The sequence below is a fragment of the Notamacropus eugenii genome, chromosome 1 (assembly GCF_028372415.1).
Source record: "Notamacropus eugenii isolate mMacEug1 chromosome 1, mMacEug1.pri_v2, whole genome shotgun sequence".
Taxonomy (NCBI): Eukaryota; Metazoa; Chordata; class Mammalia; order Diprotodontia; family Macropodidae; genus Notamacropus; species Notamacropus eugenii.
The window spans coordinates 185,777,131-185,800,868 of NC_092872.1; the positions used below are offsets into that span (position 1 = coordinate 185,777,131).

Below are 23,738 nucleotides of genomic sequence, written 5' to 3' on the forward strand. Positions count from 1 at the left end.
CATGGGCAAGTTAATTTTTCAGTGCCACAGCAAACTTTCTAAGACACATTAAAGATAAGTTTTTGGAAGTGCACTGGTGGACAGAGAGCTTCCATACCAATGAAAGTACAAGTATGACTCAAAGAATGAAAAATTAATGACATTTGTTTTTTTAAAGGATAGCAACCTGACTAGATTTTTTTACAAAAGCATGGCATCATATCCACCATTTACACAAATAAGCCATTGTGCCTATAGAGAAGGAACTATCACCCTCTCTGTAATTTTAGCATACATGGTCAAGTTTTATGTTGTCTTCTAATGACTGATAATGTGGAGGAGTCTCTTCTTGGACCTTCAAGAGTATTGCTAGACAAGGCTCAAGATAGAACCCATTTTATATGGAATTCCATCCAGAAACAAATAGTATAATGGTCAGTGCCTTGTACAATATCCATGGCTACTAGGCCTATGTCAAAACAACCCAAGAACACAAAGATCCCCAGAAACATACAACCTGGGCTAAAAGATGAAATAATCCCCTCCACCCAAGAAATTGTATATATACAAATTACCTTATTAGATATTATATCAGGAGGCAGTGAATTGATTCATCTGGGGTCTATCAAATGTTATGTCCCTAACTTCGTATTCTATTCAGAAAAGCTTTCTTTTCTCTCTAGCAAACCTTCCCAGAGGAATTATCATTGTGGAAAATTAAGGAAAGTTCATCAATTTGTCAGGTGGAACATTTTATAGCTATCCAGATGATCAGATATTTAGTCTTAAATCATCCACCATGGCCTTACTGGGTTTATTTTCTGTTCCAAAGCTGACTGCTGTGATCCTGGCAATTTTCCCAGGGGACCCAGATGACTATATATTGCTTACAGCAGGAATGTAAAACTTACTCTCCTTTTTCCTATCCTGCACTGAGATAGTTCTCTTAAGTACTGACTCCATCTAAAAATACAAGCTTTCTGTGAGAGGTGATAACAGCTGAAACCCATGTGTGTCAATGGTAGATCACACATAGCCAGTTAAAGGAGGTGGTAGAGGAATTTTAACATCTTATCAAATTTTATCCAAATTCAGTTTTGCAACTGAAGTCAAATCCAAAAGAGCCAATAACTTCAGAAAGTCAAGATTATGAGTGTATCACAAAATGGAACTCTGTTCGAGACATTATACCTACCCTCTGACATATGGCAAATGGAAGACTTTGTAGTCTCTATTTTCAAACACCCCAGTCCTTAATGAACTCTTCTATTCTAAATATCTTGTTATGATCCAAAAACATTTGCAAGTTACAAAAATAAATGGCTTAGCCATCTTTATATATGGCATGTTTGATTCTTTTCTATATGATCAGTATCTGGTCATTGGTCACTGGACACAGGTGGTTCTGGAGAAGAAAGTGAGGCTGGTAACTTTGCATAGCACTCACTCACTCACTCAAAAGTCAATTGCAAGTGATGTCATCATCTCCCTGATATCACTGTCCTCTTGGAGAATGAAGGACAAACTAGAACCTATGAGTAGTCCAAGCTGCCTGAATGGGGAGCTAGCTGGCCAGTTCCAGTTGGAAAACTTGGAAACTCATCTCATCACACCTCTCCTCTCTTTTCCTCTCCTCTCCTCCCCTCTTTTCTTCCTTCTTCTCCTCTCCCCTCCTCCCCTCTTTTTTTCCTTCCTCTCCTCTCCTTTTCTCTCCTCTCTCCTTATCCTCTCTCCCCTTATCCAAGGGTATTCTGCCCAAAGGAATGTAAATTTTGATGACTGAAAGCTACCTAGTTAACTTGGGATTTACAGGCTCAATTTATTTCTCAAAGACCAAGGCTTAAACTCAATTTACTCTGGATCTCTTGGACTGGAGAGCAATAGGTCCCTCTTCAAGCACCAATTAATGGTTATTTTTTGGCACCTCCTGGCTTAGAATGAATGAATCCCTTGACTCATTTCTTAAAGAGTCCCATTAACTGAATGGGGGACCTTAGGTCAAAAGGGCCAAGGATTCCTACTGCATTTTGGCCCACTTCCAGTCTTCCTGATCCATATCTGGCCACTGGACCCAGATGGCTCTGGAGGAGAAAGTGAGGTTGGTGACTTTTCACAGCCCTCCTTCACTCAAATCAAAGTCAATTGCAAGTCATGTCATCATTTCCCTGATTTCATGGTCCTCTTCAAGAATAAAGGAAAAACCACAAATAGAACCTGCCATAATATGTCACATTTTGCTTGGAAAATGAATATAATAAGGCTGACTCCTTATTTTCTATATACTGTTCATTTCTGAGCACAGGAAAGCTGGTAAGTAGTCCTTATATTTATTGTTAAATATAAGTATGGCAACCTTTAAAAACTGTCCCTTGGGATGAAATAGCACTATCCCAGCATTACTTTTAACTCTGAAGTAAGAGAAAATTAGGTTTATATCCCACCACTGGTATTTCTTATATCTGGGATATTGGGTAAGTCTTTTAATAATAATAGGTCCTATCTGTAAAATGAGAGGGTTAGATTAGATGGCTTCTGAGTTCTTTCCAGGTTTAAATTGTGATAGATGATTTGTTAGATCCCCTACTTTATTCCAATTAGAACTGATCAGTTTGATAAGATTACATAAAGGTAGTGATTTTTATGTTCTAATATTAGGCAATAGTTGTGAACTATATATTTTAAGTTCACTTGCTTAATCATAGGAAACTAACTAGTGGACTGCCACTCTTGTTTTTCATTGTCATGGCAGAGGGGACTCAATTACATGAAGAGCCCTTTGGCTATTTTTTGTCTCCTCTCCACTCTTTGTCAGTTCCTCTGTTGCCCAACATGGGGAGATGACCATAAGCACTTGATCAACAAGTAGTCCTTGTGGCCAGCCTTTTTACCAGCCTGTGGGTATACTCATGAGGACCTCCTGAAAGGACAAGATAGGTCTGTTCATGAGCCCATTTGTCAACCAATGGGATTCTGTATTCTGTGTAGACCTTCCTGGAGAGTCAAGGGCAAAGTCCATCAACCAATGAGATTCTGCATTTTTAGTTTGTCTCATCTGTATTTTCCAGCACTATAAAACTAAGCACTATTAAAAAAGCACTATAAAACTAAGACCCTGGAGGAAGGAGGCATTTCAGAGCATGAGAAAGATCTGAAGTCCACTTCATTAGAGGGGACCATGGGTACTTTAATAAAGTGCCATTGGCACTTAGCTCTGCCTCAATTTCTTTTAATATAGGTTGGGTAATTTTAGAATCCCACAAGTTATTTGATTTTGTGATCCTGTAAGGAGGAGCCAAGTGGTACAGTAGGTAGAGTGCCCAAGCCTAAAGTCAGGAAGATCTCAATTCAAATCCAGCCTTAGACATTTACTAGCTATGTGATCTTGGAAAGGTCACTTGATTTCTGTTTACCTCAGTTTCCGCAGCTGTAAAATTGGGATTATGATATGATCTACCTCTCAGGGTTATTGTGAAGATCAAATGAGATGATATTTGTAAAGCACTTAGTACAATGCCTAGTACATAGTAGCCACTATATAAATGCTTCTTCTATTCCAGCCCTCTTCTCTGTCCTTTTATCTCTAGAATATACTACTTTTCACAGTGATGCAAGAGATTTTACACATCTCTATTTTTCAGCATGAAGTTAGCACTTACGGCATGCCAGTCATTTTGAGATGTGTACCTCAGTGGAAAGAATACAGGATGAATAGATGATCCAAGGTCTATTTTCACCTTTGTTATTGACTATCCATTCATTATCCATTCAGTGTTTCCTATGTGAAATGTATAGTGTTATACACTGGGGAAGATGCAGTGATAATGAATACACAGTCCCTGACTTCATATTCTAACTCATATAGTAATAAGTTTTGTGACCTTACCACAAGTTATACAATCTTGGGAGATTAGGTTCCTTTTTATAAAATGGGAATAGCACTGCCATTGCTGACACTCTCCTTTCCCTCACATATCTACATCACGTAGATATGAGAAGACTAAATGGGAGGAAGGAAATGAAAGGGCTCCTGAGATTTTCTGCTTTGTTTGTTTACTTGCTTTTGGGTTTTATTTATTTATTTTTTTAGGAAATCCAAGGCATCCCTAGGGTTGAATAAGAAAAAGAGAGTAATTATTGAGAGTGTATGGGTAAAAAGCTAAATGAAAATGGGATTGCTATCAAGATCCAATCCTTCATACATAGCAGACACTTAGGAAATATTTGTTGAATTAATTTAAATGATTATTTTTACCATTATTATTGAGTTTCCTGTCTCCTATTGGAAAAGCATAGCTGCAGGCTACTTTGGCTGACTGCCTTGATGTTGCTGAGAACTCCCACAGTGCATTGATGCTATGTTCCACAAAGCTGAGAGGCTAGAGGTGCTGAGGTGAAGAGTTGTGCATGCTTGGAAGAGTAGTGAAGTGGAAATCCAAATGCCCAAGGGACTCATACACTCAGATGAAAATACCAAGGTGGAGCTCGTGCCTCATTCAAAGCATACACTTCCCATGTTGATAGTGATCATGGTTCTGAGCCTCTGAGTCAATGCCCCCCAAAATGCACTTGATTATACCTGGGACCTAAAAACCTTAGAAACTAGACTTCTCATGAATCTCAGGGGTCAGATCTCCTGAGCTGAGCAGCCACAGTGGGGTTTGTTTTTTTTTTAAATCCCAAATGGAAAGAAAGAAGTCATTTTTTGCTGTATTAAGAAGACACAACTGACTGGAAATGTAAATAATTAATAGAATATCATTCTTGTGTCTAGCCCCTTCCTCTTAATGAGAGAAAATACAGCTGACAACCTTGGCATAGTTACTCTAACAGAGATCAGAAAGCATCTATACTGGCTTGCTCATTTATTAACATGATGAAAAAAAACACCTAAATTTTCTCTCTAGAGAAAAGCATTTGGACTCCTTAGAGGAATGAAAAAAAAATGGAGGCTCCTGAAAGGACCAATCCAAGAACTACCTCCTTTCTCTGTTGGCACCAGCAGCAGACTCATGCAATTTCGCCAAGTGTTATTACATTGTGATTACTTTTATGCTGCTGTTAGTATGTCAGCGTACTTGAAATTAGGGTTCATTCAAATCCATCTAATGAGGAACAGCTCTGTATTTTGGATTTAAATCTCACATAGAAGTTATAATCATGAATTTTCCTTATTAAGTGCCAGTCTTTGTATGTAAATTGAAGTGTTAAAACAATGAGATACAGATCAAAGTTTTAATTTTAGTCCCTTGCCTCAGATTTAATTTAAAAGTCTTAAATTATGCATTGAATTGCATCTCTTTATTCTTACAGCTGTTTAAAGCAGATTTAATTATCTTCTGCAACATGCAGACACTACTTCTGCCTAGTAGTCCTCTTAAATAAATGTCTCCAGAATCTGCCCTGCTGAGTCCTTAAGACTGATTAGTCCTCTCTCCATCCACATCATGCCTTAAGGCCCTTCCATTGGATTTCTCCTAGAGATTTGAGTTCCTGTAAAAGTCCATAGCCTCATTAGATGCTCGTTAGTTGGCTGAATTGAAGATATCCATCTTGTGTCTGCCCTGAGATGAAGAGGAATATTGCCTCTCATTGGTTGTTACATTCCCAGAGCAAACATCTTCGATCCACCCCCTAAAGTATGGGCAGAGTTAAAGAATTTTCTGTCTCAGATAATGAAGTTCCTAGATTCTTCCTCTCCTCTCTCCTGGAGCTCCTGGATCAATTATTTTCTTTGTTCTTGAGGTACAGATAGAAAGGAAAATAGATAGGTAGGTAGATGGATAGATAGATTATAAATAGCAAACAAATGAATAGATAGATAAGTAAATCAATAAATGAATGAACAAATACATAAGTAATTAGCAAGCCTATTTTCAAAACTAGAATAGCCACTGGGTAGAGAGAGAAACGAAGCTTCTTTTCCTTTTTTCCCTTGCTTGTTATCGGTAATAACCATTCATTGGTGCTTAGCCAGGATGTGCCATAGGATGTAGCAGTATTCAGACCAACTTCTCAACAATGGTATTTTTCAGGACTTATGACTGTGCTTTAGTATTCTTTTAGCAAAACCTCCAATTGTGTTTGGGAATATGGCAAATATAAGAAGGAAGGATCCAAAGTGTCTACTGTGTTTTTGTTTCTGAATACAATCTCAATCGTACATGCCAGACCAGGTTTCCAATCATTACACATGCTTCACTTGTATTCAACTGCGGCAGGATATAAACTATTCTTTATTCAGAAGCAAAGTCACATCTGGGGGCTAGTTTTTGATGATCATGTTGCTGAGAAGTCCTGTCTTATAATGACTCCTTATTTGGGATTGTTACATAAGATATTAACTATAGTACTGTAAAGGCCTGTGTATATAGGGGAATGGAGATTTTGTTTCACATAAAGAAGATTTTGCTGAATACTAGATATCAAACTAACCCCAACATTCAAGATAAAGGTTAAAGTCTTCTTAAGTCTCTTCCATGCAACCCCCCTTTAATATCCTAATATAAAGTAAGTTGTTCTTATCAGCCAGTTCTATTAATTATCATCTGGTTCATTCCTTCACCACGTCTCACATGATGACTTGAATCAATGGTTAAATACTCTTTTGTAGAACTCATTCTTATGGAGAGCCACTTCATTTGTCATGGAAGACTCGCTGTCTTTATGTCCTCAGTATCTGCCATAGTGTCATGATCATTTGTTGTTGTTCAGTTGTGCCAGTCATATCGAACTCTTCACAACCCATTTGAGCTTTTTGTGGCAAAGATACTGGAGTGGTTTGACATTTCCTTCTCCAGCCCATTTTACAGATAAAGAAACTGAGGCAAACAGGATTAAGTAACTTGCCCAGGTCTCCCAGATACTAAGTATCTGAGGCAAGACCTGAAATCAGGAAGATGAGTTTCTGACTCCAGGCCTGGTGCTTTATCCACTGTACCACCTACCTGCCTGCTGTGCAGACAGCAGGTACGTAATAAAGGCATATTCTATCTTCTTGCATTGCATTGTACTGTACTAGATATTATATCTATGTTAACTCCACAACTAGTCATCTCTTTGAGGGCAAGGATTAGTCCTTATTCATCTTTGTTTCCCAAGGTCCTGATGTATATCTTGCCAATGGATCTTTGAGGCTGGCAGCTTCATATAGCCCTCCCTCACTTAAATCTGATTCACTTGCATGTGATGACATCACCTCTCTTATGTCATTGTCCTCTTCTAGAACAAAGGACAAACAGCAACAAAATGGTCTAGCAAGAATGGTACTGGGTACAGAACAAGTGTTGAGTAAGTACCTGTCTATGCTAGAAGGAGGTGTCTTGAGGAGGCCTGGAGCATCTCTCTTCACAAGATACTTTACTAAAGATAGTTTTTCTAGACTTCCTAGTTTATAACTCTGAGGCTTTCAATTGATGAGCTGGGATGGTTATACATTTAGTGCTGTGTGAAGATATGAACATACTGATCTTCACCCCTTCTTGTGTACATATAATCTACCAAAGGCCAGTATATTTGTTACATGTATTGATTGACTTCTGAGGAGTACTGTAACAACAATAACCACAGAGATAATAATAAATATGAAGGGGGAGGCTCTTCTATTCCCAGGAAAATCTGTGGTTCTACAAAACAAAACAAACAAACAAACAAAAACCTTTCTCTGCTGATTTCTGTTTTACCAGGACCCTCATGAATAAAAAAGGGTCTTCTTTCTACATCACTAAATCTCATATCATATTTCTCTGTCAAATGTTTCAGTGTCAAAGAACAAAGAAATGTAATGTTTCCTCATGTAGAGACCTCTTCATTCATTAACACTCAATTCTCCCTACCCCAGTATTTTCCCCACCTCAGGTAAAAATGGACCTTTGGTGGAGTATGCTCTACCGAGAGGATGGGTAGGGCTGTCAGGAAAGGGTAATGCATTTTACCTCTGTGGCTATGAGATGGGTTTCCAAAAGTAGAAAGAAATGACTTGCTATTTTTTTCTCCTTTTATTCCCAGGAGCACAACCTGAAACTGAACTGTCATCATTATGCTCACAACATTCAGTCCTGTTTGAGAAGTTTGCAGCCCTGCACTACAAGGAAAGCCAAGTGGAACAAAATGGATTCTGGCTCTCATCCCTGGGGTTTCTTTCTTATCATATTTATCCAAGTCAGAGCATTTCCCAAGAGAATTAGTGTTGCAGATCTCTATATCTTCTTTTTTCAGAGGGGGAACAATAATGTTGTCCTAGCATAAATGCCTACAACTTACAGAGTTTTTGTTCTTTGATACATAATTAAGCAAGGGTTTGATATCACACTGAAAAGAAACTACTGTTTCTGGTGGTGAGAGATACTGGAAAGAACTTTTCCAGGTGAGATGATTCTTTGTCCTATAGGATTCCAATAATTTTTTTATTCTAACAGCTTTTTAATTTTTTTTTTACTATCCATTGAATAGACTTCAAGCAATTAGCAGAAATCTGCTGATACATGCTTTCTTAAGCCTAGATACTTCTAGAATTTTCTGGATTTTTGTTAAAGTATTTTATTTTATTTTGTAACTACATATAAATCTTTTTTAACAATTTTAAAAAATATTTTGGGTTCCAAATTCTCTCCCTTCCCTTCCTCCTCATTAAGAAGAAAAGCAATTTGATACAAAATAAACATGTGCAGTCATCAAAACATATTTCCATATTAGTCATGCATTTTGTGAAAGAAAACACAGACAGAAAAACCCAAGAAGAATAAATAACATACAAAGTATACTTTAATTTACATTCAGACTCCATCATTCTTTCTCTTGAGGTAGATAACATTTCTCACTAAATCCTCTGAAATTGTTTTAGACCATTTTATTGCTCAGTATTGTATGGTGAAATCATTCACAGTTGATCATTGTACAGTATTGGTGTTACTGTGTTTAATATTCTCCTGGTTTTGATGACTTCACTTTGCATCATTTTATGCAAGCCTTCTCAGGTTTTTCTGAAAGCATTCTGCTTATTCTTTCTTTTAGTAAAGTAGTATTCCATTATAACCACAAATCACAACTTATTAAAACAATCTCCAATTGATAGGCATTTTTTCAATTTCCACCTCTTTGTTACCAAAAAAAGAACCGGTATTACACACACACACACACACACACACACACACACACACACACACACACACACACACACACACACAGAATGATACCTTTCCTTCTGCCTTATACCCTACACATAGCAAACTTCTACTTATCTACACTCCAACCTATTACTTCTCCTCCTCTTCTTGTTCTATTAGTATTAACAACTCATAATTATCAGATAGATTAAGGGTTAGAAAGGACTTGCCTCACATCTGGGGAAGAGGTAGTATAAATAAAGTCCTAATTTTTACATATACGGAAAATTAGGTTCAGAGAAGTACTTGTCACAGGTAGAGTTAAGGCCAGAACTGAAATTTAGAGATTCCATAAACAATATATACCCTTTACCATATCATGCTGCCTCTAATAATAACTCATACTTATATAATACATAGGAATAGAACAGGGATAGGATAAGGACCTGTGACATCATTAGTATAGAAATTTTTTTGAGGGTGCTGAGAGAACTTTACAAGATAGTGTTCATATACCTTTACTTCAGCTATCTGATGTATGCCAGAATCGCCCACTTATACAACATAGTTGAGAAATGAGTTATTCCAGTTAGCTGAAGACTAGTTAACAAAAAGTTAGAATCTGTACTATTCTCAAAAGAATTAGAACGCAATAAGCTCTGTCTGTTTATGCATGTGTGAATATAAAGAGAGAGAGATAGAAACAACGGATATAGATGTGTCCATATATTGTGTCTGCTACATATATATATATATATGTATATATATTATATATATGTATATACACACACAGTGACAGCAACAATGTCAAAAAGAAAAAGAATAAAAACTAATTCATGAAATAATTAGAATATTTAAGCTTGTCTCTGAAAAAGAATAGATAAATCTATATACCTCCCTTCTTTGTGGAGTTAAGGAACCATTGTGTTACAGTGGGAAAAAATGACTTAGGGTCAGCGGAACTGGATTGGAATCCCCTTTACCCTCTGGTTGTTTGCTGCCTTTATGGTCTTGAGCACGTCACTTAAGTTCTTTGGGACTCAGTTCCTACATCTGTATAATGAAGGGGTTGTACTAAATGGTTTCTAAAGTGCCTTGTAACTGTAGATCCGACATTTTAGGGTGTGGAAAATTGTCTTAGCTGATGTGTTAGTCTGTCTGCCTGTCAATCATTCTGTCTCCCCCTCTTCCCCGAGGTGCTCCAAAGGACTCTTTGGGTAGAGAAGAGATATATATAGAAGGAAAGACAATGGGAAAATAATACTCAGAAATTTTTAAATGCTTTCTTCACAACTCTAATAGTAAAAGTATCTTTATTCCCTTTTTAATGATGAGGAAACTGAGGTTTGGAGAAGTTAAATACCAAGCAAATTTAGGTCTGCTGTCTGGGACGAGGGGAATCCCTCATCTAACTAACAATTAGAATTATGTAAAAGCAATAATAGTATTAGGGGGGTAGTCGGTTCCATCTCACTTCAGGTATACAACAATGCCTGTATATGTGGGGTACAATATACAGGGATTCTTGTTCAAATAAATGTTGGACTGTATGGTTCTGGTGATCCTTCTGAGTCCTAAGATTTGGGATTTACCCATTGTCACAAAGCTGTTAAAGTTAGAATATGAAATCATATTTGACCATACTCTTTCTATTTATTAGATCATGCTGGCTTAAACTACATAGCTCAGATAATACAATTTTTCAAAGACTCTTACATAAAATGGTATATTCATAGTGTTGATCCTGAGTCAGTGCATGCTACTAACCTGGGTAGCCTAGTGGATAGAGTGCTTGGCCTAGAGTCAAGAAGAATTGAGTTCAATTCCAACCATAGACACGTACAAGCTGTGTGACCCTGGAGGCAAGTCATTGACCTTAATATGCCTCAGTTTCCTCAACTGTAAAATACCAATAAGAATAGCACCTGCCCTACGGGGTTGTTTTGCAAATCAAATGAGATATCTGTAAAGTGCTGAGCACAGTGCCTGGCATGTAGTAAGCACTTTAAAAGCTTTATTCCCTTCTCCTCTGAACTATTCTGTGTCACCAAAGGATAATCTTCATGTTAAAAGATGTTATTGCATTCTAATTCTTTGGAAAATGCGACAAATTCTAATTTATCATTAACTAGTCTTCCACTAGCTGGAATGCCGCATTTCCCAATTACGTTGCATAAGTTGGAGGTTCCTGCATACATCAGATAGCTGAAGTAAAGGTATATGAAAGCTATCTTGTAAAATTCTCTCAGCACTCTCAGAAATGACAAATCGTGGGAGTGGCTAATACCTGGTGATGGAAACTCAAACAACTTTTGGACCTCAGATCTGTAAGCTGAGAGGTGATAACCATTTGGCATTTGTAAAAAGAGACTTGGACAGAAAAGATGGAATATAACCATATTTAGGATCTCTCTCTTTCTGTGTGTGTGTGCGTGTGTGTGTGTGTGTGCGTGTGTGTGTGTGTGTGTGTGTGTGTGTTTAAATGCTTGGGGAAAACACATTGCTGAGGTGCTAATGAGGAACCGTGAAATCAAAACAGTGCCTCCGATAGTGAAGCAGAAGTGATAATGAGGAGCACAGGAATGAGGCTCCTCAGTATGATCCTTTCTTAAGTATCCTTAGATGCCTGGAGAAGAGTGAAAATGACTTTGAGGAATTTTTTAAGAAAGGGGATGAGAGGAGACAGTCCTTCTGCATCAATGTCACTGAGAGAGGATTGTATATATGCCTCATGGTTGGGTCTTTTAATATCACTTGCCAAGGTAACTCTGTGGAGATCTGCGCCACCCCAATTCCAAAAGGTAGACAGGGATGAATTTCTTGTCCTACCTCTTCCAGTTGTACCATAAGGGTGACGTTGTGTCCTTGTTCTGCCGTCAGTTTTCCATCAGAGGTGACGATGCGGAGGCCCCGGGGGGCTTTGCCAGGACACTGCTGGGGTTTGGCAGTATACTGCTCCCTCACTCCATCTGTGCAGTTGTTGGAAACCACCTTTCGGTACCTGAGTGTAGAAAGACCTTTATCACAAATGAATTCCAGTACATCAGAACCCAGCCCCAGCCTAACTCCTATAGTGTGGTATTGAATTTCCTTATTTATTTCCTTCTTTCCTTCCTTCCTTCCTTCCTTCCTTCCTTCCTTCCTTCCTTCCTTCCTTCCTTCCTTCCTTCCTTCCTTCCTTCCTTCCTTCCACATTTATTGTGTCCTTACTCTGTGCCATGCACTTTATGTTGCACTGTGGGAAATAGAGAAAATATAGCACACGCTATCTTTAGAATCATGTACTTAGAACTGAAAGGGACCTTAAGAGCAATCATGTTTAACCTTTTTATTTCATTGATGAGAAAACGGGCTCAGAGAGGTGATACGAGTTTCCTTTGCTTCAGTTTCCCTAGAGCAGATGGGTATAGTGGACAGAGTTGGCTTTAGAACCAAGAAGAAGTGGCTTCTACTCCTGTCTTTGGTTTTGTCACTGGAGAATTACTTAGTCTCTCAGTTTTCTAGAAAACTTTCCAAGATTGTAAATGGCACAAAACCTGTAAAGCTGTTCTGGGAGAGGGAATTTCCTCATCTTTCCCTATACTAATGAAATCCCTTTTCCTTTTCTAGAGAACCTTATATGGATTTCTCCTTTAATACTATTGCTTATTACCTAGTATTATACTTAGTATAATGGAAGGTCCTTAAGGTGCAGTGGGCTTTGATTTGCATCTTTGTAATTCTCAGACACAGTATAATGCCTTCAACAGAATAAGAACGACAAATGTTTGTTGAACTATTTAATTGGAATAAAACCATTTCACTGCATATTATTCTCCTCTTTAGAAGTTATTATTTGATTTATGTGCTGATCTGTGTTCATGTCAAATATTTACTACTAGATCCCAAGTTCCTTGAGGAAAGTGACTATATCATATTTCAGTTTTATATTTTTAGCAGCGCAATGCATTGTGAGTAACTGATGACTAACAAATGTGTCAAATGAATGGATGGATTGATGAATGGATGGATAACTGGATGAATGAATAAATGAACTATAGCCAAATGTAAAGGTTATAGATGAGTATTAGAATAAGTTTGTTTAAATTATATGTACTATGTACAGAGCAGTGAGGAGATGAAGTCAGTCAGGGAAGGCTTTATGGGAGAGTGGAAGTGGTAGGGACTTGAGTCAGACATTATGGGGTAGAAAACATTTATCTAGGTAGAGGGAAGAGAAGGGAACTGCATAGGCAAAGATTTGAAAGTGTAAGTAATCATGGCATATTCAGCAGGTTTCAAAGGGCAAATAGGTCCCAATAAGGGAAGTTTGGTTTATGTAAATGAAACAAGTGAGCTGAAGAATATGATACACTCATATTCAGAAAATACTACCTTCTCTCCAACTCACTCTGCTTCTCCAAGAACAATGCCCTGGGTCTTTAGGCAGATCTTTGATTAACATCAAAGCAGACGCATTCTAGGAGGAAGCTAACTCTATGGACTTAAGTTTGGTCATGGGATAACAAGGTCCTAGGATGGCTACTGGCAGGGAAAAGCAATATAAAAGAAACAGAAAGAATTCACTTTCTTCTGAAATTCCCCCAAACCTGGCTTCTATTCCTTCCATTCTATTAAAACCAAAGCAATGACTTCTGAATCATCAAATCCAACAGAATTTACTTAGTTTCCTGACATTTTCTTGTCTTTTCTATATTGTTCAAAGCTATCAGTCATTTTTATGACCCTCTCACCTCCCTTACCTTCTGTGAAACTACTATATTATAAGTTGTCCTACCTCCCTGAAAATTCCTTCTGTTTCACTAACTACTCTTCCTTTTCCTCCCATCTAACCATGAGCATCTCCCAAGGTTGAACACTCAATCCTTTGTTCTTCTCTTGCTCTACTTCCTCCCTCTAAAACATCATCCATTCTCTATGAGTGTGATTATTTCCTCTAAATGAATAATCCCCCAATTGGTATCTCTACTTCATATTTTATTTCTGTCTTCTTCCGCCTAATCTTTCTCTACATATAATCAATCAGCCATCAAGTGGGTCTTTATCAACGTTTCTCATTCTCATTACTTTTCATTCTCAATGCCACCATCTTTCTTCTGAATACCCAGCTATGTTATGGCTGTAACCTCCTAAGTTACTTCTTTGTCATCAGGCTCCTTCTCCTCTAATTCACATTGCACAGTAATGGCGGGCTAATTCTTGGACGGGTCTATTATCATCATGACAATGGTCCTCCGTTATTATTCTTCTAAATAAAGACTAAATTCCTTATTTTGACATTCAAGGATCACCACAATCTGGCCCTAACACAGTTCTTTACCAGCCTGTCATATCGTTCTCATATACATAAATCTTCTGCAATAACCAACAATTATTTTAGTTATTATTGTATTTATTTGGGCATATGGCATAGCTTTCCAACTAATTAGCAGTTCACAGAGGGCAGAGACCTAACTCCTTCTTCATGTGTGTTTTCCTGTAGCAACTAGCATAGGGTCCTAAATATAGTAAATCCTAAATAAATATTTCCTGAATTGAATCAGCTCATCACAATGAGCAATTGATTCTTTACCATCTGCCAAGAAATGTGCTTTGTTCTAATAAAGCTCCTTCTTGACCCCTCTGGTCCATTCAGCTGTGCTGGGGATGGAAGCTCAATTCCAGGTGGACAGTCTCGGGCGGGTAAAGGTGGGAACTTCTAAATCTTAGAGTTCTCAGGAGACCCCCCAGGAAACGACTGGGAATCGAGGTGAACCGAGCTATCTCGTGTATTTCCGCCTCTTCCTGTGAGAAACGTGATGGGAGAGAGCTCTCCCTGCCCTTGAGATTGTCCCGGATCTGGGCACACTATTGTTATCTAACAGCACGGTATTCAGATACAAACTATGCTGCTGGAGAGTTTAAGTAGGATCAGGAAAGCCTGAAAGCTCTCTTGGGCGGAGGGGCGCGGAGCGGACAGGACAAGGCTCCGCTTTTCCTCTCTCCTCTCTCCCCTCCCCCTCTCTCCCCGCTTGTACTTCTACTTCCAATCTCTTATTGTAAGATCTTTGCCTCCTTGGGAGATTCTTCGCTCCCTCCTAAGGAAGAATTCCCCTGCACTTGTAACTAGACCCTGAAATAAAGCTCAACCCTTGTTCGACTCTGGAACGTCCTTTCTCTCATACGAGCATCCGGTTTGGCTAACCGAAGACCTCCGATAGAGGTAAGGGAAGACTCGGGTAGCCCTCAGGCCTCTAGGCCTGGCACAGCTGCTCTTCCAGGAAGAAAGGAAGGAAGGAAGGAAGGTCGGTCCATTCAGTTACTCTTCCATATCTCTCCTCTCCCAATCCTACTCCTTCATAAATGCCTGGACTTAAAATTCATGCCTCTACTGCATATAATCCTAGAACTTCTCTCAGCACCTGGAGTCTCTTTGTTCCAGAATAACCTATCACCCTTTCAGCCTCTTCACTCTGGAATATCCCTCCACATGACCTGACCTTCTCCTGCTAAATTCCTCCTAGAGCTTCCTTTTTTTTCCTGCTTCTTTTCAAAGGCCATAGTCTGGCCTGCCCTCTCTCCCTTCTTGTGCATGATTCTCTGGACTTCTAAACCATCTCTGCTCTATCTTGCTTTCCAGATTCCTTTTTGTGTGTTGTCTTCCTTCATTGGAATATAAAGTCACTGAGGGCAGGGACTATCTTTCTTTTTGCTTGTATTTGTATCCTCGGCACTTAGCATGCAGACATGGGGAATCTGAGCCCTCAAGGTCCTATGTGGCCCTCTAGGTCCTCAAGGGTGACCCTTTGACTGAATTCAAACTTCACAGAACAAATCCCCTTAATAAAAGGATTTGTTCTGTAAAACTTGGACTCAAGTCAAAAGGCCATACCCAAGAACTTAGAATGTCCTAAGCACTGTCATGGTGCCTAGCACGTAGGAAGCACTAAACAAATGCTAGTTTCCTTTTTTCCTTTTCTGAGGCTGTTAGAGCAGTGGATGGTGCTAGGAATAAAATCAGGAAAAGCTGTAGCATTTAGCACAGTGCTTGGCACATAGTAGGCTCTCAATAAATATACTTGTTGTCTGAATTCCTTATATTTTAAAATCAGACTGTTGGATTAGATTACCTAGCAAACTACATCTAGCTCAAGATCCATCACCCTAAGTCCAGAAAAGAGTTCATTCTTTTTCTTCCCAAGTTTATTCCTTCTTTCAGCATCACAATTTCTGTTCAAGGAACCCCCATTCACCTGGTCTCTCATATTCATTGCCATATTTGACTCCTCCCTCTCTTTCACCTCTCATATCTATTCCACTACCAGGTCCTATCAATTTCATCTCTGTAATACATTTCATATCAGTCACCTCCTCCAATTTGCCCATAACTACTTATCCACAATAGCCTAATCAGAAGTCTTCCAAACTTCAATCCTTTCTTCATACCTCTGTCCAAATAATCTTCATTATACATAGATCTGGTCATCTCATTCATCTGTTTAAAATTTTTGATAGACTCTTGAGGGAGTTCCTGGAGTCAAGCACTTTGATTGGTCCTCCACAATCTGGCACCATCTGGGTTCCCTAGCCCTACCTCATTCATTCATTCATTCATTCATTCATTCATTCATTCATTCAGTATATTTTTATTGCAATTTCTTCTATTATAGAGAGGTGCAAATGAGGAACTTACCAAACAAATGCAAATTGGTGAATTATCATCAGTTTCTAGTTTCCTGAGATATTAGTGGGTTACATGATTTATCCAGGGTCACGAAGCAAATATGTCAATTATGTAACACAGACTCAAAGTATCTTTGTCTTACAATATTTAGCTCAATGTTCTTCTAGTCCATTAAGATCTCCTGGTATGACTTGTCTTTGATGATGTCATGCTGGATCTTTGTAACTTCTTAGAAGTCTACCAACTATCTCTTCAGTAATGCATTTGAGAGTTTTCTCACAAATCAAAGACAAGATTACTAGACTATAATGTGCAGACTATTCTCTTCTGAAAATCAGTGCCATATATTCATCTCTAAGCTGATGTACCTGCTCCATTTTCCACGATCTTTCAAACTAACATGGACAGTGGCTAAGTGATCTTAGCTATTGGTTCTTTCAGAATCTGAGGCTGTAACGGATCTGGGCCAGAAGACTTGAATTAATCAAGGAGAACTGGATACCCTCTTACTTTCGTTACTTATATTGGGCATCAATGCCCATCTAGTTATGCTGATTCTATAATTTTCAGCCCTATTGTCTTTGGCAAAGGAAACAGAAATGAAATACCAATCAAACAACTGCATCCTCTCTGCTGTCATTTATCACTGCCACCTCTACCCAAAGTTTCTATCTCTGTTTTGATTCTCCCTTTTGTCTCAATAAAGTTAAGAAAATTCTTCTTCATTGTACTTTGTTTCACTTGTGAACCTTAATTCACACTGAACATTAGCCCTCCTGGCATATTTTAACCAGAACTCCCTCTCTCTCCCTCCCTCCCTCCCTCCCTCCTTCTCTCTCTCTCTCTCTCTCTCTCTCTCTCTCTCTCTCTCTCTCTCTCTCTCTCTCTCTCTCTCTTTCACACACACACACACACACACACACACACGTGTGTACATAATCATACATATACACCACACATACATATATGTATATGTAAACAACTTGATATTGTTTGCATCTTCTGTTCATTGCTTTTTAAAAACAAAACCTAAATTTGTTGATGAGTTAGTTCCCTCTGCACCCGTATTTGTCCCATCAAATAAATTCCTTTGTGTTATTCTCATTTTAATTAATCCCTCTTTTGTCTTCAAATTTCATTCTTTTGCATTTCCCATCCTTCCTGGACTAACTTTCCCTTTTCCTTATTTAATCCATAGGATCCTATCTATCTTTCATCTGAACTCTGCTGTCTCAAAACTGAGGGTGAAAATCAGAGTATGAATAGTTCTTTCCTCTACCACACAATTCTACCAGGGAGTGGTCGCTTTCCACTAGGATGCTGATCATTTCTACCCCAGGAACATCAGATTCTTCCCCATCAGGGAGAATCAATTTCAGATGTGTCAGATGTAGCATTTGAACACCGGTCTTCCTAAGCCAGAGGCCATCTTTCTCTCCACTATATCACCCTGATTCTTATCTCATGACTCTTCTTCCAATTCTTTATCCTATACTTAAAGGGCAGCTAGGTGGTGCAGTGGATAGAGCACCAGTGCAGGACTCACAAGGACCTGAGTTCAAATCTCACCTCAGACACTTGACACTCACTAGCTGTGTGACCTTGGGCAAGTCACTTAACCCCAAATTGCCTCATCCTGGGTCATCTCCAGTCATCCTGATGAATATCTGGTCACTAGATTCAGATGGCTCTGGAGGAGAAGTGAGGGTGGTGACCTGCACAGCCCTCCCTCACTCAAAACAAAGTCAAGTGCAAGTCATGTTGTTATTTCTCTGATGGCATGGTCTTCTTCGGCAATGAAGGACAAACACACTATATACCCTGGACATATTTCTGCTCCAAACATACACTTTGTTTTTTGATCTGTTGAATTCCTAACTATTTATTAAAGTTCAGCTCAAGCTTCATCTCTTCCTGGGAAATTTCCCCTATCCTTCAGCTAATTATATTCTTGCAACTTGCATCTTTTACAGTAGTATTGTGTTATATAACCAGTAGACTATAACCTCTCCTTAAGGGCAGGGATTTCTGCTCATGGTCGTTGTATCCTCTACAGGTAACACTATGTCTTGCATATAGGATACACTTAATAAATGTTTGTTGAATTGAATTTAACTTTCAAATGTAGTGCATTTCTCATGGAATATTGCTGTCTTCACTTTCTATTAGATCATGCCCTTCTTTAAGGCAAGGACTATGACCTGCCTGAATAGTGTCTATCACTTAATGCCTAACATAGCATTCTGCTTATAGTATATGACCAGTAAATATTTTTTATTTGATTGATTGGCTTTCTGGGATCTGACATCTTAGCCAATTCATGATTAGGATTCCTTACATGAAGCAACAGGAGCTCTGCTTTAAAGCAAAGCAAATACTATCCCTATCTCCACACAGTTATGTGCCTCACAGGAGAAGGATGTTAATTTTAAAAAGAAAAAGAAAAAGAAAGAAACAAAAAAGCCAATTAAAAACCACTCTGAAATAATTGCATTTTCCACCTGAAAACAACATTGCATTAGGTTGAGCAAATCTGTTCCTGAAACTTAGAAGAAAATCATTCAAAAATAGAGAGTTCATTTACACCAGTCAGCATATATCTGCTTTCTGTGCTATAGATGGATTCTATTTTTGTCTTACCAGATACCTCCTGTTTGAGAGTTACATAAATGAATAATGCATTTAATATGTCATTAAATGGGGCTTCTCCCTTAGTAATAACAAGGGAACTTATGATCATGTTGGACGTAAGCACTGATTATTGCTGGGATGCATTTGGTTGCTAAACATTCCCCAATCTGCGGGGGAAGAGGGAGAGGGTGGAAAATGCTTTGTAATGGCAAGGGAGCTTTTGCATTGTAACAGAAAAGAAAACATTCTGTAAATGTGCCTTTGATATTAAGGTAGGCAAGACTCATCAGTAAAGAGCTTCTATTACTTCAATATGCCTGATTTTTAGCTGTTAACTACATCTCTCTCAGGATGACATTCCCAGCACCTCCTTAGTTTCTATGCTTTCCTCTGACTCCACTCTGCAGATTGTCTCCCTTCGGATTTCCTTCCTCTCTTTTGAGGCTCTTTGGAGATTAAAAATGAATCTGGCATGTTATCTACAATCTATACATCTAACTTTAGACTATGGTCCTTCTTCCTTTGGAGATGTTCAGTATATCCAGTGTATGTCATCTATAAATCTAAATACCTTGACAACAACACCTACACTGTTAACTTGAATTTACTTAATTTACGGTAATAATTTACAGCTTAAATTACAGTATAATGTTATAGACATATCCCTAAAAGTATTTAAATGCTATATAACATCTACTTCAACAACAAAAATTATACTAAATGCTTACCACAAACAAGGCACTCTGCTAGATACTATGAAAACCAAAAAGATAAAAATAGTGTGGTCCCTACCTTCCTGGAAACTACAGTCATTCAGGAAGAAAACATGGCCATAAAGAGTTATAATGCACAGTAGACAAGAGAGGTTATTAACCTGAGGTATGCAAACTTTTTAAAGATTTTTTTAGACAATTAGACAATTTGTATTTCAATGCAATGAATTTCTTTTGTAATCATAATCATATGTGTTTTATTTTATGTAATTACAAACATTTTGTGAAGGGGTCCATAAGTTTCAGTAGATCACCAAAGGAGTTTATAACCTCCACAAAAAAATGTAAGAATCCTTGTATAGAAAGTGAAGATAGATAAGAGAAATAAGATATGCAAAGAAAGTTCAAAAGAAAGGGCAATCTCATTTTAATTTAGGGGTGGGGCAGGGAAATCACAAAAGTCTTTATGGTATATGATTATATATATATATATAATAGTAACATATAATATATAATAACACATTCTTTTATTAAGGGGATATGTTCAGTGAAGCTTGGATTCAAAGGGCTGTACTTGAGGCCCTAGAGGGCCACATTTGGCCTTGAGGCTGCAGGTTTCCCACTCTGGTATAGGTAGCTTTGGGGTTAAGTCTTGAACATTGGTTTGGATTTATAATGGTGGAAATGCATTCCAGGTACAGGGAAAGGCAGTGGAGGGAGCCACTTTAACAATTTTCTCCATGTCTCTTTGTGAGTTGTTTGATTAAATGCTGTGAAGCCGACTGTCCTCTGTGGGATTTCTCTTGAGATGTCTGGTTGTGATGGAAACCAGGGGAAATTGCTACCTGCAAACAGATTAGCCTTTAGGAGATTACCCTGTCTTGATATTACAAATAGGAACAATGTCCTGCATTTGTGATTGCTAATTATCTTGACTGTGCCTATGAAACTTGTAGTGCTGATTAGCTGGGCCAGTCTGATATAGACATATATAGATGACCAGAATGGAGATCAGCACATCTGGTGAGCTGGGGATAGACTGGCCAGTAATGATAATTGGTATAGCAGCTCTATCAAGAGAGCAGCCCAATACCTATGGGACCAGAATATTACAGGAACATGTGATAGAGATTCAACTTGTTCTGTTTTACAATTTAAAGAGACATATTAAACTACCCAGACTATCTTCAGTTTTGTATTTATTTTAAGCAGGAAGAAACTTTAGAGATAATTTAGGCCCATCATTTTTTGTTTCCCATGAAAAAACTAAGGCCTAGAGAAATGCTCTTACTTGCCCATGGCCCTTCTGTATTGGGAAATCAAGATAAAAGTTAACTCTATTCAAGAGTTTAAGATGGTAGAAGAATCATATTTTTATATCTGAAAGGGCAATTAGAAACCATCCAGTACAATCCCTCCCTCTATTTCCTAGATGAAGAAACTGAAAGCTGAGAAAGTCTAATGATTTCCCAAGCTCACACAGGTACCAGGTGGTAGATATGACATTTAAACCCTGTTTCTCTGACTCCAAATCCAGTACTTTCCACATTATTGTGCAGCCATATTAATACTGATATGAATAAGAGGCAGCATTGGGAGCAGACAGAAAGCTGGCCTGAGAGCCAGGACAATCCAGGCTGATATCTTGTGATTGACAAATACTAGCTTTGTCACCCTGAGCAAGTCCTTTACCCTTGCTGGGTCTTGAGCCATTCTTAAAGATTGTAAATTGTAAAGAAGGTGCCTAGTTGCCTTGGTAGATGGTTTCCTTATCTGTGAGTTTTCTGTTTCAATGAAATCTCAGATCTTACATCTGTTGCCTGTTCTTTGAATAAGAATTAAATTAATTCTGTACCCATTAAGCACTGAATAAGATCCTCCAGAACTCTAGATCTAGTAGGATAGGTTCTATGCCTAGCCTGTTAGATGTGTTTATAGATTAGAAGAGTGCCAGAAACACAACACTGAGTCATTTCTCAGGATGTGCATTCTAGGATTCTGTTTCTGACTTTGGAAGGCATCCTGGTGCCTTCCTGGATACAAATCTTGAAGTTTAGCCATTTCCCCGAATGTCCTTATAAGCGACTTCCTTAGTGAATCATTATGGATATATCACCCAGTCATTTATGTAAATCTTTGGAATATATATAGAGATTTACAAAAGAGATGATATCTATCAGGCATCATAAATCATACATTTATATTTTCAGCATGTTCTCTATGAGTTCCTCCATACTTAATATTTACTTAATAATACTTAATATTACTTAATATTTCTTAATAATAATACTTAATATTTCTCTAGTACCTGTTAGTAGAAGAAACACAAAAATAGTTATTAGGTAAAATCTGAGAATCATCTGTCGTGAAAAGTTCCCTGGATTAGTTCTGAGGAAAGTTGCATGCTAGCCCTGGTAAAAATTACTTATAAGCTATTGAAACTTGGGAAATCACTTCCTTTCCCTGGGCCTTTGATTTCCCCTCAATGCCTGGAATCTCTCTCTTTTCACCTCAACCTCTAACATCCTTAGATTCCTGCAAGATTCAGCACAAATATTGTCTTCTACAGGAGGTCTTGTTTCTTCCATTCACTCTAAGGATACTTTTCTTTTGCTCCTTCTGTGTCTTGTAGGTAACCCATCTATTTAATATGTTCTCTCCCCTCTTAGAACATAGATTCCCTGAAAGAAGTGACTGTTTTCATGCTTTTGACATTCTTTTATCCCTGGTGTTTAGTACTATGACACAAAGTATGTGCTTGATGATTGAAATGAAATTATTATCTCTATTATCCATATCCATCCTATTAAATTACTAAATGAAGGAAAATGGAATCATGGGATCTAAGTCATATTGTGGTTCAAATTAAGATAACTGAGGAATGTGACCACCACTAGGTTCTACGCAAAGCTGACCCAATTATATTAAGAAAGGTCAGAAAGCAACATTCAAAGAAAGTTGTAACTTCTCTGAGTTATATCCTGAAGATCAATAATCATTTATTTAGCATATTTTGTGAGCAGGGTTCAATGCTAGAAGAAATACTCCTTGAGCCCCTACAACCAAGATTACACAGATAAGCTGTGCCGTGCTAAGTTTCATTAGCTACATGTCCTATAGTTGAGAGTCGTTATTCTTCTTGATACACCCTGATAAATCAGGTTTGGTGAAGATGAGAGTGAGTGCCAATATGCCTAAAGAGTGCTATAAATAGGGCCAACTTGAGAGAGAATAGGATAGGAGGCTAGAGGAGAAATTACTGCCTTGATCTCCCAAGTCTGACTCTTCCACTTCTGTGGAAGCCAATAGTCTTCTCTCACCATGGAAATGTTTCCACTCCTACAGACTATCCTCTAGTTGGTGAGTTCCTGCACCACTCTTCCCTAAAGGACTTTTAAGTCATTCATGCTTGCTTCTTTTTACTCCTGATCCTTTAGATTTTTCTACCTTTTCTCCATGGATTTATGATTGGCTCCTTAGCTTCCTCTCCAACCACTCCCCCCTCCTCATACCCCACATACTCACTTTCCAGATTTTCTTATTTATTGTCTCTTCCATTAAAATATAAACTTCATGAGGGGGAGCATTGTTATTTTTGTTTGTATGCATATCACCAGGGTTAACTTAAAGATTTACTATCTAGCTAGCTAG

The 23,738-nt window shown here is 38.2% G+C and overlaps 1 protein-coding gene across 4 annotated transcripts in view; it reads right to left on the bottom strand.

Moving 5' to 3' along the window:
• Positions 1-23,738, bottom strand: part of SORCS1 (sortilin related VPS10 domain containing receptor 1) — a 750,254-nt gene that overhangs the window by 90,070 nt on the left and 636,446 nt on the right. For all 4 annotated transcript variants that reach the window (XM_072621765.1, XM_072621775.1, XM_072621754.1 and 1 more), the window contains exon 18: positions 11,910-12,081. In XM_072621765.1, coding sequence (XP_072477866.1) covers positions 11,910-12,081 — 172 coding nt within the window. The remainder of the gene's footprint in view (positions 1-11,909; positions 12,082-23,738) is intronic.